This window comes from Bos indicus, chromosome 3, assembly GCF_029378745.1.
Source record: "Bos indicus isolate NIAB-ARS_2022 breed Sahiwal x Tharparkar chromosome 3, NIAB-ARS_B.indTharparkar_mat_pri_1.0, whole genome shotgun sequence".
Classification (NCBI taxonomy): domain Eukaryota; kingdom Metazoa; phylum Chordata; class Mammalia; order Artiodactyla; family Bovidae; genus Bos; species Bos indicus.
This window is the reverse complement of record NC_091762.1, coordinates 70277376-70293355: the sequence shown is the minus strand read 5'-3', so window position 1 is coordinate 70293355 and position 15980 is coordinate 70277376. Positions and strand designations below refer to the sequence as shown.

General features: G+C 39.9%; 1 protein-coding gene across 2 annotated transcripts in view; it reads right to left on the bottom strand.

The window, feature by feature from the left end:
* Positions 1-1563: 1563 nt before the first annotated feature.
* The window catches only part of CRYZ (crystallin zeta), a 28742-nt gene continuing 14325 nt past the window's right edge, over positions 1564-15980 (bottom strand). For both annotated transcript variants that reach the window (XM_019957255.2, XM_019957256.2), the window contains 5 exons: positions 12975-13026; positions 7056-7205; positions 3411-3512; positions 3217-3312; positions 1564-2801 (listed from right to left, as the gene is read on the bottom strand). In XM_019957255.2, coding sequence (XP_019812814.2) covers positions 2637-2801; positions 3217-3312; positions 3411-3512; positions 7056-7205; positions 12975-13026 — 565 coding nt within the window. In that variant the 3' untranslated portion in view covers positions 1564-2636. The remainder of the gene's footprint in view (positions 2802-3216; positions 3313-3410; positions 3513-7055; positions 7206-12974; positions 13027-15980) is intronic.

The following is a 15980-nucleotide window of genomic DNA, read 5'->3' as shown; positions in this document are numbered from 1 at the left end:
GGTTTATCCTACTAATCACGTGACCACTGGCATGACAGTTCACCTTCTTAGGCTCAGGGTGGCTGATCTGTTTGATCTTTTAACCACATATTATATGATTCTAAGCAAATACTATTCTAAGGTCAAAGCAAATGGACAGAAATTCAGATGGTTAAAACATGAAATAATGCTTGTTGATTCTACAAGTTATTCTCTACTTTGTATCAGGGACAGCACTGGTGACTGGGGTAGTAGCCCTGGGACTACAAGCAGCAATAGTGCTGTGAAAACAGTTTGCTGAAAACTCAGACAAGGACAGAACTAGAATGACAAGGAGATGTGTACAGGAAATATGTCCAAAGCTGCTGCTAAGTCACTTCAGTCATGTCTGACTCTGTGCAACCCCATAGACGACAACCCAGCAGGCTCCGTCGTCCCTGGGATTCTCCAGGCAAGAACACTGGAGTGGGTTGCCATTTCCTTCTCCAACGCATGAAAGTGAAAAGTGAAAGTGAAGTCGCTCAGTCATGTCCGACTCTTGGCGACCCCATGGACTGCAGCCCACCAGGCTCTTCCGTCCACGGGATTTTCCAGGCAAGAGTACTGGAGTGGGGTGCCATTGCCTTCTCTGATGCTATATAATCACAAATATGGTAGTTAATGCATAAAATTTGGCTAGTTTTTTCTTTTAAATAAACTGAACTGTATTAATGAATTGTGCAGTGTTAAGTTAGCAGTATGCTTTAGCTTATTCAATAGATGAGGCAAATGTGAAAACAGATTAAGCTGACTTTTACAAAATAATTATTCCTTTATCTTTTTGAATGGGAATAAATCTTCCATTTTGAAATGTATATAAAATGCTAGTCTCTAGATTCTTAACATTGCTTTTTAAACAACTTTTTAAAATGTTTACTCTACAAGACTAACCTGTAAAAGAAATAACAAATAAACTTGGAAAATACAAATAGTAAAAACACTTCCAACATGGCATATGAGCCAGAAGCCAATGACGGCCCTGAAGTATAAAAGTTAGCAGTGCTTTCTGTTCACTATGAAAGCAGGATTCCCTGTTCAAACTAGCAGTTGTTATTCAACAGAACAAATCAGGTCAAGAGAATCAACCATACAACAACAGACTGGAGGCTGTGTTCACATGAAGAAAAACAAGAACAAAAATAACAATCAAACCTCATTTCCTGAGACATAATGTTAATGGCTTCCCTAGTGGCTCAGTTGGTAAAGAATCCACCAGCAATGCAGAATGCAGGAGACCTGGGTTCGATTTCTGGTCAGGATGATCCCCTGAAGAAGTAAATGGCAACCCACTCCAATAATAATGCCTAGGAAATCCCATGGAGAGGATCCTGGTGGGCTAAGTCCATGGGTTTGCAAAGAGCTGGACATGACCGAGCGACTAACATATACATTATTGATGGCAAGATTTCCAGGTAATTATCCTTTTATTTAGTTTAGATAAAGACTTCCAACACAGAACACTGTTAGGAAGTAACCTTAGTTTGGTGCTATGTAAAACTGATAATAAGGCAAGTACTACATGTAAAATAAACTAGAAAACCACCATTTTTAATTGCTTCTAGAATTTATTGCAATTACCATGTTATAATAACAAAAGCAGATCATTCTTAATGCATCTAATTTGATTATTAATTTAAATAACAATATATGATCCCAATCACACAAAGAGATAATTCTAAATTTACTTTGAAGTTGAATCAATCAATACATATCTATTTGGAACCTATGCACCCAGTATCATTATAGCAGAAAGAAAGCTGCTGTTCTCACAGAATATGTGGCTCATTAACCTAGTGAATATCATAAAATATTGGGAATATTGGGAAAATAACAAATTTCTCTGGACACTTTTTATCTTGCCTTTCTGAGAAACTTGTAGATCTAGATGAGTTAGTTTGGGAAAGGGGTCTCATTTACTCCAGAGAATCATCAGAGTCCAATATAGTTCTGGGCTAATCAGAGATTAAAGAACCTTTATAAGGAGAAATAGGCTTGGAAATGGAGAAGGCAATGGCACCCCACTCCAGTACTCTTGCCTGGAAAATCCCATGAATGGAGGAGCCTGGTAGGCTGTAGCCCATGGAGTCGCTAAGAGATGGACACGGCTGAGCGACTTCCCTTTCACTTTTCACTTTCATGCATTGGAGAAGGAAATGGCAACCCATTCCAGTGTTCTTGCCTGGAGAATCCCAGGGACAGTGGAGCCTGGTGGGCTTCCGTCTGTGGGGTTGCACAGAGTCGGACATGACTGAAGCGACTTAGCAGCAGCAGCAGGCTTGGAAATCAAGCAGTCCTATTTTGAATTAGTATGTTTTAGTCAAAGGTATGGGATTAATGATTAGTATCGGTTAGGAATTTCTGTAATGTCCTCCAATGCAAGTGACCACTAACATCCTATTTCCTATTACAATGATTCCTTGATGAGAAGTAGAAGGCATAAAGAAAGTTGCCAGCTATAAAATAAACAGTACTCCAATGCTTATGATCACTAAAGACAAACCTTTTTTTTAAATGTTAAGGAACTCACTGAATCAAATGAATGCTAAGTAGAGCAAACAGTGTACATAAAACTGAGATATGAAACCTCTAATTACACAGGAAATCAATGGAAGGACTGATCAGTTTAAGAGAAGAATCATTTTTCCAGTAGCCCCACTGCTATGAATGATATTTTCATGAGCTTGGGTAGCCTTCTCCAGTAAATACTGGGGACCGATTACTGGTCTCAACCAACCAATTTCCATTCCGGCTTGAAGGGCTGCTGCAAACTGCTGAAATTCCTCCTGAGGGAAAGAAAACATCTTTTTCAGTAGAGGAACACATGACAATTTTCAGAAGCATTAACATTTTTCAGAGTCTAAGAAAGCAGTAAGAGTTTTCTCGTAAATGTGTGGCTTTTGTCAACTTGTCCAGAACTACAAAAAAGTAGTTTCCTATAGGTTAACCAATACTGCAATTTGTCTGTGGCGGTCTCAGTTTACAAAATACTTATTGTTGTGGAGTAATTAGTAATTACCAACAGTATCTCCTCTCTCCTTCATAAGTGCCCTGGCTTGGAAAATAAATTATATTGTAACCCTAGTTACCTTCCAGGGATTAATCCTTAACCCACTTAGATAACTAACCTTAACATCGACTTAAATTTTCAGTCTGCCTGACTAGGCAAATTACAGCAATGTATCAGAATCACTTTTCTACCTTGGTGGATGAAAACAGAGTAACTCCTTTTATGCTAGATTCCTTTGTCATGGTGTCCCGTGGGTTTATTTCAATAGTGCCTCTGCTGCCAACAACCTAGTATGAAAAACAACATGTCTACAGTTAAAGATTACTGCAAAATAGTGTTAAATTACGAAAAAACTGCAAAGTGATAAAAAAAATGAAATACTTACTATTACTCGTCCTCCGTGTGACAAAAGATTCAAATCATTACTAAGATTTACGTTAGCTAACATTTCAATAATCACATCAACTCCTTTTTCACCAACAGATTTCTATATAATATAAAAGAATGCACAGTAGATTAGGGAAAAAAAAAGATTATCATAGTGCCATATATTACAGAAATATATTTCAAATGACACAAGATGCTATATTTTAAAGAGTAATAATGCCAATTCTAAGATAATTTAATTATACAGTGATGCTGTAATTCCAAGGTACCAGCCACATCTAAAATGACAGATTTGTATTAAATAAATTGCTATAATGAAATAAAATTTGTCCAAAATTTTCATGTGTTTAGACTCAACTTGACTATAAAGTACTTCTTCCTTAGGTGAAAATTTTCTGTCTTCAAAATATATTTTAATAGAGGAAGAAGCAACAAATCAAAAATCAAAAACTGCATTGGTGCTCCCATTTTTATTAAAAAACAGACAACAAAAGAAAAAAAATACTGACTTTTTGGTATTGCAGTATTCTGTGTGTGTGTGCATTTAGTTGTGTTCTCAGTAGTCTACAATCAGCTTGGCACACTACTCCTTTTCTTTTGGGCTTTCTGATGTCAATTCCCAACATCTAAAACCGGCTCTTAAATAAGCTAAGCTATACATTTTCATTTTAAGAAAAAAATGAACACCTATGCCCAGCACTGTGTGAGGTATTATGAATGTCAAGATGGACATAGAGAACCCAAAATAAAGAGGAAAATGGAAAACACTACAATTAAAGGTGTGATGTGATGGGCTAAGTACTGCATTGAAAGTGAAAGTGAAAGTGAAGTCGTGTTTGACTCTTTGCAACCCTATGGACTGTAGCCTACCAGGTTCCTCCATCCATGGGATTTTCCAGGCAAGAGTACTGGAGTGGGGTGCCATTGCCTTCTCCAGGGGATCTTCCCAACCCAGGGGTCCAACCCGAGTCTCCTGCACTGCAGAGACGCTTTACCACCTGAGCCACCAGGGAAACAAACCATAGGTTTTAGAGGGAAAGTTACAATTCTGATCACCTGTAAAGGTCAAAGGTAATTCCACAGGGATGACAACCTGGCCCTGAGGGATAAGTAGGAGTTCTTAAGTAGAAGAGAAGGAATAAGGGGCAAGGAGAAGCTAGACAGGAGGCAGTCAGTCTGGACCAAAGAAACAGAAGAGCAAAGATGTAGGGATGGAGAGTAAAAGCTGGAACTGGAAAGTGGCCCAGCAGAGCTGGAGTATGCATTTGTGAAGGAGATGGGGGCGGGGGTGGGAGCGGAGAGGTAGGAGATAAGAGACTACACATTGGTTCAGACCACGAAAATACATCAAATGCCACATTAAAAGATTTGGACTTTGTGGACACAGATGTTCATTAGTTAATTCTTGTGCCAGACACTGTTTTAGGCACTGGAAGTACAGCAAGGAACAAGAAAACAGAAATTCCTATTCTTGTGGAGCTCTCGTTTATTTCTGAGGATGTTTTTCTTTTTCTTTCTTTGAAACAGAGAACCAAATAACTCTGGAGACAGTAGAGGAGACAGAAGGGGGCATTAGCTCAGCCGTGAGTAAGAGTCAAGACTGGAAAAGATGAGGACTAAATGAAGTTACAACAGTGAAGGGGAAAGAAACAGAGACATATATGAAAGGCATGTCAGAGATGAAGCTGATAGATAACGTGACCAATTTGATGTGCAGGAGGGAGAAAGGTGATTAAACAACAGGAACAGGAAATGAAATGTGGGTGTCTATCCTGAGGGACCAGATGAATGGCCATGTCAAGCAGGCTGATGGTGTGAAGGAATGAAACAGGCCAGAGACAGTGCTGGAAACCAGCAGCCTAAGGACGTGTATGAGATGGATCAGGATGAAGGTGCAGCACCAGAGAAAGTGAGAGACCAAGAGGAAAGACCTATGGAAGACCAAGTGAAATGAAGAGGAGGGAGACTAAAAGTGAAGTTAGAGAAGTGAGAAGAGAGCCAGCTTCCAGGAGGTGTGGTCAGGGTCAAGTTCAATGAGAAATGAGCCAAGAGCAGCTACTGGTGAGGGGATTATCAGTGCCCCTGACACGCCCCGTAAGTAGCTGGTGTGTGCATGCAGGCTAAGTCACTTCAGTAATGTTCGACTCTTTGTGACCCCATGGACTGTAGCCCACCAGGCTCCTCCATCCATGGGATTCTCCAGGAAAGAATATTGGGATGGGTTGCACTTCTTGAGGGTATCTTCCCGACCCAGGGATCGAACTTGCATCTCTTACATCCCCTACACTGTCAGGAATGTTCTTTACCACTAGGGCCACTTGGAAAGCCCTGGGGTGGAAGCAAAATTGCAGTGGGAGGTAAGGAAGTAAAAGCAGTTTAAGTACTCCCTACTTTTTCAAGAAATGTGTGGTAAAGGAGGGAAGGGGAGGAGAAAAGGTTAAGAGAATGTTTTTGGAGAAAGAGAGACTTAAGCAGAAGGAAACAGTATAAGGAGATAGAAGCTATAAGGTCTTGTGGTCTTAGAATTATATTGCAAAACAAAAACCTATTCTTAAAATAACTGGCCAGTTTTCATCTTTGATAATGATACCAGGAGTGCATGCTCAACCAATTTTGTATTCCTCAACATATACAAAGGACAGCCTTTATTCAGTTTTTTGGCAAGATGATTTAGAGGTAATAAACAAACTCACACTCATTTTCCCCTCAGTTTGTAATGACCTTGTTTACACTGTCATCAGTACCTGGGATATCCTAATTCTTTCTCAACATGAGCAAGTAGTTTGAGGTCAGCAAAGTAATCAGTGTTTAGTAAATTGTTACTATGGCAAAGATGGAGAACTCCAGAACCTGCTTGAATTCCACTGCAACAATGGAATAGATGTAACAGCAACTAAATTCTGCCTCACTATTTTTGATGAGGTAGTGGTTTCTCCTCCAAAAACATCCAATAAACAAAGAAACTTAATTCCCTAGGCCAGACAGATCCAGTTTGTAATCCATGGATAATTCAACTTTCTATGGAAAATTTACACCAATAGAAGTTATATTAAGAATACCTTTTTGATGCCAGAGGTGGGGCAAGGGGTGCGGGATGGATGAAATGGATAAAGGTGGGATCAAAAGGCACAAATTTCCAGTTGTAAAATAAATAAATCATGAGGATGTAATGGACAGTGACTACAGTTAGGAATACTGTTATTACATGTTTGAAAGTTGCTAAGAGAATAGATCTTAAAAGTTCTCATCACAAGAAACAAAATTTTATAACTATGTATGGGGACAGATGTTAACTAAATTTACTGTGGTGATCATTTCACAATATATAAAAATACATGTTTAAAAAATGCCTTACAGCTGCAAATACAAAGCTGTGGCTTTACTTAAAATGTGATTTGCATTAAAGAGCACTGATTTTTATAACTGTAAGCCTCTAGAGAGGCTATATTTTATTTAGTAAAAATAAACAAGACAGAAATGATAGTGAAGGTTCGAAAAGTAGACATCTCTACTTTTTTAAATTAATTAAAGCTTTAAAACACATAGGCAAAACAAACAACTTTAAGAGGGTAGTTGATAAAAAAAAATTACAAAAGAACATGAAACAAAATGTTAGTTTTATAAAATTATAGAACAATTTTACCTTAATTTTATCAATATAGTCAGCTTCTTTGTGATTAAACACTTTGTGGGCTCCATTTTCCAAAACAATCTTTTGTCCTTCCTCAGTACTAGCTGTGCCCAAAACCTTTAAGCCGTAAGCTCTTGCAATTTGGCATGCTGCTATTCCAACCTTAAAAAACAAAATACAGCCCAGGAGTTTTAGGAACTTTGCATCTCTGCAAACATTTATCAAATACATACAATTAAAATAAGGTTCTTCTAGGTTCTAGAGTATTGCTAATAAATGTTAAGGGTCTAAACAAAGAAATAAGAAACACTGTGCAAAACACTTAGCATCTGCTTTGTGCAGAAGATATAGGGTTTAAAGATGGTCAAAATATGCTCAGTGACTTCATACTTTAACAGTACACATAAAATACTACATAACAACAGTAAGTCATCTATCACTTACGTAGAAGAGATAGGTATGTACATGGGCAAATCTATATTCATGAATACGATAAATATTTATTATTTACTACGTGCAAGACATATGATAGACGGAGTGCCTGAAAAACTATGGATGGAGGTTCGTGACATTTTACAGGAGGCAGCGATCAAGATCATCCCCAAGAAAAAGAAATTCAAAAATGCAAAATGGTTGTCTGAGGAGGCCTTACAAATAATTGTGAAGAGAAGAGAAGTGAAAGGCAAAGGAGAAAAGGAAAGATATACCTTTTTGAAGGCAGAGTTCCAAAGAATAGCAAGCAGAGATAAGAAAGTCTTCCTCAGAGATCAATGCAAAGAAATAGAGGAAAACAACAGAATGGGAAAGACTAGAGATCTCTTCAAGAAAATTAATGATACCAAGGGAATATTTCACGCAAAGATGGGCACAATAAACAACAGAAATGGTATGGACCTAACAGAAGCAGAAGATATTAAGAGGTGATAAGAATACACAGAAGAACCATACAAAAAGGATCTTCATGATCCAGATAACCATGATGGCGTGATCACTCACCTAGAGCCAGACATCCTGGAATGTGAAGTCAAGTGGGCCTTAGGAAGCATCACTACAAAGCTAATGGAGGTGATGGAATTCAGTTGAGCTATTTCAAATCCTAAAAGATGATGCTGTGAAAGTGCTGCACTCAATATGCCAGCAAATTTGGAAAACTCAGCAGTGGCCACAGGACTGGAAAAGGTCAGTTTTCAATCCAATCCTTAAGAAAGGCAATGCCAAAGAATGTTCAAACTACTGCACAACTGCACTCATCTCACATGCTAGCAAAGTAATGCTCAAAATTCTCCAAGCCAGGCTTCAACAACCAAGAACTTCCACATGTTCAAGCTGGATTTAGAAGGCAGAGGAACCAGAGATCAAATTGCCAACATCTGTTGGATCATCAAAAAAGCAAGAGAATACCAGAAAAATATCTGCTTTATTGATTACACCAAAGCCTTTATTGTGTAGATCACAACAAACGGTGGAAAATTCTTAAAGAGATGGGAATACCAGACCACCTGATCTGCCTCTTGAGAAATCTGTATGCAGGTCAAGAAGCAACAGTTAGAATTGGACACGGAACAACAGACCAGTTCCAAATAGGGAAAGGAGTATGTCAAGGCTGTATATTGTCACCCTGCTTATTTAACTTATCTGCAGAGTACATCATGTGAAATGCCAGGCTGGATGAAGCACAAATTGGAATCAAGATTGTCAGAAGAAATATCAATAACCTCAGATACGCAGATGATACCACCCTTATGGCAGAAAGCAAAGAACTACAGGGCCTCTTGATGAAAGTGAAAGAGGAGGGTGAAAAAGTTGGCTTAAAACTCAACATTCAGAAAACTAAGTTCACGGCATCTGGTCCCATCACTTCATGGCAAATAGATGAGGAAACAATGCAAACAGTTACAGACTTTATCTTTTTGGGTTCTAAAATTACTGCAGATGGTGACTGAAGCCATGAAATTAAAAGATACTTGCTCCTTTAAGAAAACCTATGACCAACCTAGACAGCATATTAAAAAGCAGAGACATTACTTTGCCAACAAAGGTCCATCTAGTCAAAGCTATGGTTTCTCAGTAGTCATGTATGAATGCGAGAGTTGGACCATAAAGAAAGCTGAGCACCGATGAATGATGCTTTTGAACTGTGGTGTTGGAGAAGACTCTTGAGAGTCCCTTGGACTGCAAGAAGATCAGAGTAGTCAATCCTAAAGGAAATCAGTCCTGAATATTCATTGGAAGGACTGATGCTGAAACTGAAGCTCCAATACTTTGGCCACCTGATGTGAAGAACTGACTCATTAGAAAAGACCCTGATGCTGGGAAAGATTAAAGGCAGGAGGAAAAGGGAATGACAGAGGATGAGATTGTTGGATGGCATCACAGACTCAATGGACATGAGTTTGAGTAAACTCTGGAGTTGGTGATTGACAGGGAAGCCTGGCATGCTGCAGTCCATGGGGTCGCAGAGTCGGATGCAAGTGAATTGACTGAACTGACGTGCAAGATGTGGTTCTTCACACGTGAACATATGTTCTTAGGAAGGGGGAGATAATAAACACGTGAAGAAATAAACAAATAAAGTAAATTCAGAGAATGAAAAATACTTGAAAAAAATAGCATATTGGGTTATAAAGAGATAGAGAACCAGGCCAATTAGGTCATCAGCAAAGGCATTCTGAAGAGACCTGAATGGAGAGAGGGACAAGCACCATCTGGGACAGGTCTGGGACGCCTGATGGAGGATGCTATAGGCTGAATGGTCACGGCTATCCTGCTGAAGTGCGAATGAGCTTGGGGCATTCAAACATCAGAAAGAGGGTCAAGAGGCTTAAGGGCGGGACATGTGGAAGGGAGCAAAAGATGAGGCCAGAGAGGTACAGAAAGGCCAAGGCACACAAGGCCTTGAAGGTAAAGACTTTGGATTATATTTAAGAGCCATGCAGAACTACTGGAGAGTTTAAGCAGGAGAGGGATATGATCTGAATTGGGCTTTTAATAGAACATTCTAATTATATGGGTGGCAAAAAGAAGGTAGGGGGACATGGGAGCAGGAAGATAAGGACTTCATCAAAGACTGGAGGTGGGAGGTGAGGAATAGAGAAAAATCAAGAATGTCTCCTCGGTCTCAGGCCAGAATAACTGGGTAGATTGACTTGGATGAGGAAGATGAGAGAGGATCAAGTTTGTGACAGCATCAAGAATTCACTTTGAACACACTGGATTCACCCAACTGAAGATGCTCAATCATTAGTTGAATATGATAATGGACTTGAAAAGAGTTCAGAATTGGACACATACATTTGAGAATCATCAGTTTATAGGTAGTACTTAAAGCCACAGGATTGCATGAGATCACTAGAGCACTAGATAAATGTGCTGAGCATAAAGGAGAAATACAACTATTTTAGGAATATAGATAAAAGCAATCATTTAAATTCTAATACTAGGAAACATGTTTGACCCCATGCCAAATGAAAGGTACAGATGAGGGTCATCCCATACATTTAGAATCAGCTTTCTCACGCTTGGCGCTATTGGCCCAGGTAATTCTTTGCTGTGGGGACTATGCTGTGCAGTGAAGGGTGCTTAGAAGGAGCATGCCCAGTTTCTGTCCACTGGATGCCAGACCCTTTCATCCAGTTGTGACAACCAAAAATATCCCCAGACGCCACCAAATGTCCCCAAGTGGGAGAAGAGATGGTATGAAATTACCCCTTATTGAAAACCACTGATTTAAAGGAAGATACAGTCATTATGGACTGGGCAAGATAGAAGAGAATTGAGATGAAAAAGATGATGGAAACTAATTAAAATTGTAACAGAATCATAAACTCCCAAGCCTGAAATAAGACCTTAAAGATTGTATGGCATATGGGAGTGAGGAGCCTGAACCCCGCTGGGTTATGATGAGGATTTGTTTGATTTAACCAAAACAAACACAGGGAACTCACTCTGAGTGTGAGAGACATTCAGTTCCACGAAATACCAATACACCATGGGGTTAGCATGGTTGATTTTTGCTACTTTAATTTTTCAATTAAAAAAAAGGGGGGCCTCTAATAAAACCACAATTTAACCTAAGAGATAATGTAAATATTATCTCCTTATGATCTAACTACTTCAAAGGGGCACTCAAGAGCTATTTTAAAGAGTTGCTTATTCTATTCTTGTCAACAATTATACTAACAATATTTCAATAGATTATATACTATTATGTGTCAACTATTTTTTCTTCTATTTATTTTGCTAACAATAAAACAGAGCACTCCCCACCAACATATCAGGATGTTGGCTGTGTTCACAAATTCTACACAGTTTTAAATACACAACATAATCCCAAAGGAATGTGATTTAAATGAGGACAGAAAGTACAAATAGAAGCAAGACAAAACTCAGCACTGTTTCCCCCTGATGGGCAGAGAGGATCAGAAGCGCTTCACACACCAGGTCGCCAGCCTATCCCTGCCAGCCAAGGATTTAACAAACTCAGCCAGCATGGAGAACAGTCTGGATTTGGCTTTAAAAAAAAAAATCATGATGAAGCGACCTGGCTTTTTACAAGAGGGTAAAGGGAATAAAAAGAGATTTTCTATAAACTCGTCTCTTCCCCTTCCTACTGAAATCTCTCTTTTTGACACAGATCACAAGGTTAGCTCTGTGAAAGCCAAGGCAATTTAAATAAATGCATGTTGGACAGATTCTGTCCTTATTTAGCATTAAATTTATTTATTTAGGGCTAAATTTAATTTAACCCCCAAACTGCCTCTTCAGTGAGGCTAAACAACGGGAGTTTTTGACAAGGGTATGTGTCATATTTTCTCAAGCCCCAGAAAGACAATCTTGATGTTTTTTTAAGTAAACAGTCTGTGAAATCCTTGAGTTGATCTATTGGAAGTACATAGGAAGCTGGGCTTGAAACCTCATGATACATCCACGGAAAGTAACAATTATACAGAGGTTTGAATTCTCTGTACTACCTGTCCACTTTTAGAGGTAAATGCATTTTCAGGATGCCCCTCATTATGCCGGAAACAATCTGCCATTAATAGGTTACTTCTTTCCATCTCCTCTCTGGAATACAGTGTCCTGAAAAGGTTAATCTGCTTCCTCATACATCCAGCCCCAGGCCCTGTATTTTAAAAAAGCGAAATCGTGTCTCCAAAATTTCTAAAGCCTCTACATGCAGGATAGAGGTCATGTGGATTTCTTGTTAAATTCCAACCTCAGAGCTCTAACTTTTCCTCTAAGCTCCTCAGAGGCAGATTGACAGCCAGTTTCTTGAAGAGGTTTCTGACAGCTCTGTGTTGGGTGATTTCACTGCAGGGCTGGTTTGATAAGTTCTGAGCATTCCCCAACGCCCACCCCCTCACACACACCCATTAGCATTTTAAGTTGTGGGTTGTGGTGTGAAGGACACAGCTGTATACTATGCACCCTGCGAATGTCATCAAAGCGCAGCAGGCGAGCAGGAAGGGAGCTGGAAAGGATGAAGAACTCACAGTGTGGCTTTGCAGTGCTGTCTGGGGCAACAGAGGTAAAGCTTTAATGAGCCTTTATCCAAGGGGATGTGGAATTTATATTAACCTTAAAGGACTGTTTAAAATTCTAAATAAATATTCTTATAACATTCACTTCTTGAAAAGAAAAACAAAGCCCATTTATCTTGGTCCATACCCAACACAGGTGGAAAACCGAATGCATGCATTTCTGATCGGGTAATCTGTTGAATTTATTAACCAAGAAATGCTAAACGAATATGATGGGGAATCACCTTCAGAAGACAGAATCTAAAGTCTCACTACAAAAAGAAAAAAGTCATCACCCTTGACTATATTTATAAATTTGGTTTTTAAAAGCAACTTAAAGAAATATAATGTGAAACCCACAAACATAACCTCTAAAAAAAAAGCAAAAAACTTAAAAGAAAGAAATACTTACTCCTCCACTAGCTCCATGAACCAGAACACTTTCTCCAGGTTTCACACAGGCACTGAAAAAGAAAGCACAGGTTCATCGCCTTACTTTGGAGCTAATTAAGCTCAGTATTTGTCATAATTCTTAAGAAAATTCTACCTTCATTTCAACCAACAGTTACCCAAAGAGGAAACTCATCCTGATAGACAACCTGAGATATTCTCCACGCTCCCCAGACTCAAACAATGGTTCTTTAGAGCCACAGATAAAAGAAAACATTCAATTCATTTATTCATTCAACAAATGTCTACTGGGAGTCAACCATGTGCCAGATATTGTTGGGGCGCCAGGATCATAATCGTGCTACCTGCTAAGAGGCTTTGTGGATGTGCCAAGGGAAATTGCTTCACCCAGAAGAACTGGAGTCTCCCATTCATTCCCATAGAAAGTGTCTCAAAAACGGTCATTACAGCTCAGTCTTTATTTCATGGTTCAGACTCACACCTGAGTAAATGCAGCAGCTACTGTCTTCCTTCTCCATGACTTTCAAAACCTGGCTCCAAGCCCTTGTTTCAGAAACCAATGCTGAGTCAGCAATGGGAAGAGAGTAAGAAATATAACAAGTCCTGTCACACAGGTTCCCCTACCACCCCCTAAAATGCCCAGAGCCTCTGGTAGAACGACATATTCTTTTGACCTCTGGTTCACCCACTCCTTTTCTATTACACTGAAAGCAAAAACATGCAGCAAGACACAGTGATGCTTTATTATTTCACATGGACAAATGCTGATGTCACAGGCCAGCAACAGCTGTGTGGTCCAGATCTGACTCTCAGTGAGGATCCCTTGTTTACCAGGACAGTAGGGGGTGGTCACCCTGTAGAGTGGAGAAGGAATGGAAACCCACTCCAATAGTTTCACCTGGAAAATCCCATGGACAGAGGAACCTGGTGGGCTATACAATCCATGGGGTCGCAAAGGGTCTGATACAACTTAGCAACTAAATCACACCACCCTGTACAGATATTCTGTTCAATCTGAGAGTGAGAACACAGTCACCCAGAGTCCTGCTCAAGGCCGTGTGCCAACAGCTGACAAATGGCAGCTGTGAGTCAGTAAATGAAGTTTCTCCAACATGCTCGCTTGGGGATGGGGGGTTGAGCACAGTGAGTTAAACTGAGGGTTTGGAGTGATAAACTGAGACAGCTATTCCAAAACACTTTGACATTTTAAAAAGTAAAATACAAATTTAAGGGAATAGGATTACTAATATTATACTCTGGGTCATGAAATACTTTCAATGATTTTTTTCCAAATCTTATAAACAAGTCTCCACACACTAAGTACATTGTCCTAAACCCCTGGGCCTGCAGCAGGTGGAGAAAAAGCAGGCAAACTGTCTACTGGGTCTCCATGGCTACCATCCTTCTAGCCTTGTGGAGTCACTGTGATGGTGAAGTTTAAGTGTCAGCTTGGCTGGGCCATGGTGCTAGATATGGGTCAAACATTCTGGATATTTCTGTGTAGGTGCTATTTTGGATGAGATTAATGTTTAAGTCAGGAGACTTTGAATAAAGCAGATTATCTTCCATAGTGTGGGTTGGCCTGGCCACTTGAAGGTCTTAACAAAACAAAGACAGACTTCTCCTAGAGCAAGAAGAAATTCTGACAGAAGACTGTCTCTAGACTTGAACAGCTACTCTTCTCAGGCTCTCCAGCCTGCTGGTCTTTCTACTGATTTTAGACTCAGCAGGACTCCATCCATCAATATACACATTCTGTTGGTTCTGCTTCTCTGGAGAACACTAATAGTCCTCCGCCCCTGGGGCCTGTAGCAGGGCTGGAGCATGTGGCCTGGCTTTCGGTGCTGCTGTGTTACCCCCTCCTAGGACCTGGCTCATAGGTTTCCTTGTTGTTCAGTCTCTAAGTCATGTCCAACTCTTTGTGACCCTATTGTCTGCGATGTGCCAGGCTTCCCTGTCCTTCACTATCTCCTGGAGTTTGCTCACACTCACATCCATTGAGTCAGTGATGATATCCAACTATCTCGTCCTCTGTTATCCCCTTCTCCTCCTGTCCTCAATCTTTCTCAGCATCAGGGTCTTTTCCAATGAGTTAGCTCTTTGCATGAGGTGGCCAAAGTACTGGAGCTTCCGATAGGTTTCTTCTTCCACCCTAAATCCAGCCCCAACCTGAGAGATTTCAGCATTTATGGGAAGAAAACTCACAATTCCTGAATTCTCCTCTATTTCTACCACTCTTCCCACACCTAGTAGTTATCCCTAACCATTCTACCTGAGGAATATCAGAAACTAATAACCAGTATTGATCTCCTGTTCCGATTCGGTAACCCCATATTCCCTCAAAACCTTTTCTTTGGCTTCACAGAGCTTGCTGTCTGCTCCTTTTCTGCCCTCTTGCTGCTCCTGCCGCACTCCCATCAGCCTGGATGCCACGGGACATTACCCCAACTTCTTTCTTTCTCTCCAGTGTTCCCATTTCCTTTGTACTCTTCAATTTGCCACTAATATTCCAGCCCTGGATTAATACTATGGGCTACTTTCCCTGGATAATGTATCCAAATGGCTAAATACCCTAAGAAAAAAAATCACATGACTATGCATTTTGGTACCACTACAGTTCTGATTCTCAAAAGGTCACTTTGCTTCCTATTTAGTTATGAAAATGAAGCAATCACATATGAGTTCCTTCAATGCCTCACCTCCCTGCCCACAAACTTTCCATTAAGTATACCAACGCTGAAAGATTGCTATTGAACCACAAAAGACGCTGGGATTCTTGGGAATTCAATCTGGGGCTAGAGGCGAGACTTGATTGCTCAGAACTTTTGTGTAATAAAGTTTTATTAAAGTATAAAAGAGATGGAGAAAGCTTCTGACACAGACATTAGAAGGGGGCAGAAAGAGTGCCCCCTTGCTAGTGTTAGCAATGGAATTATATACTTTTTAATTAGTTATTACAATGAATCAAAAGAATGTCTGGAGGTTGTAAAGATCTTACTAGACCCAC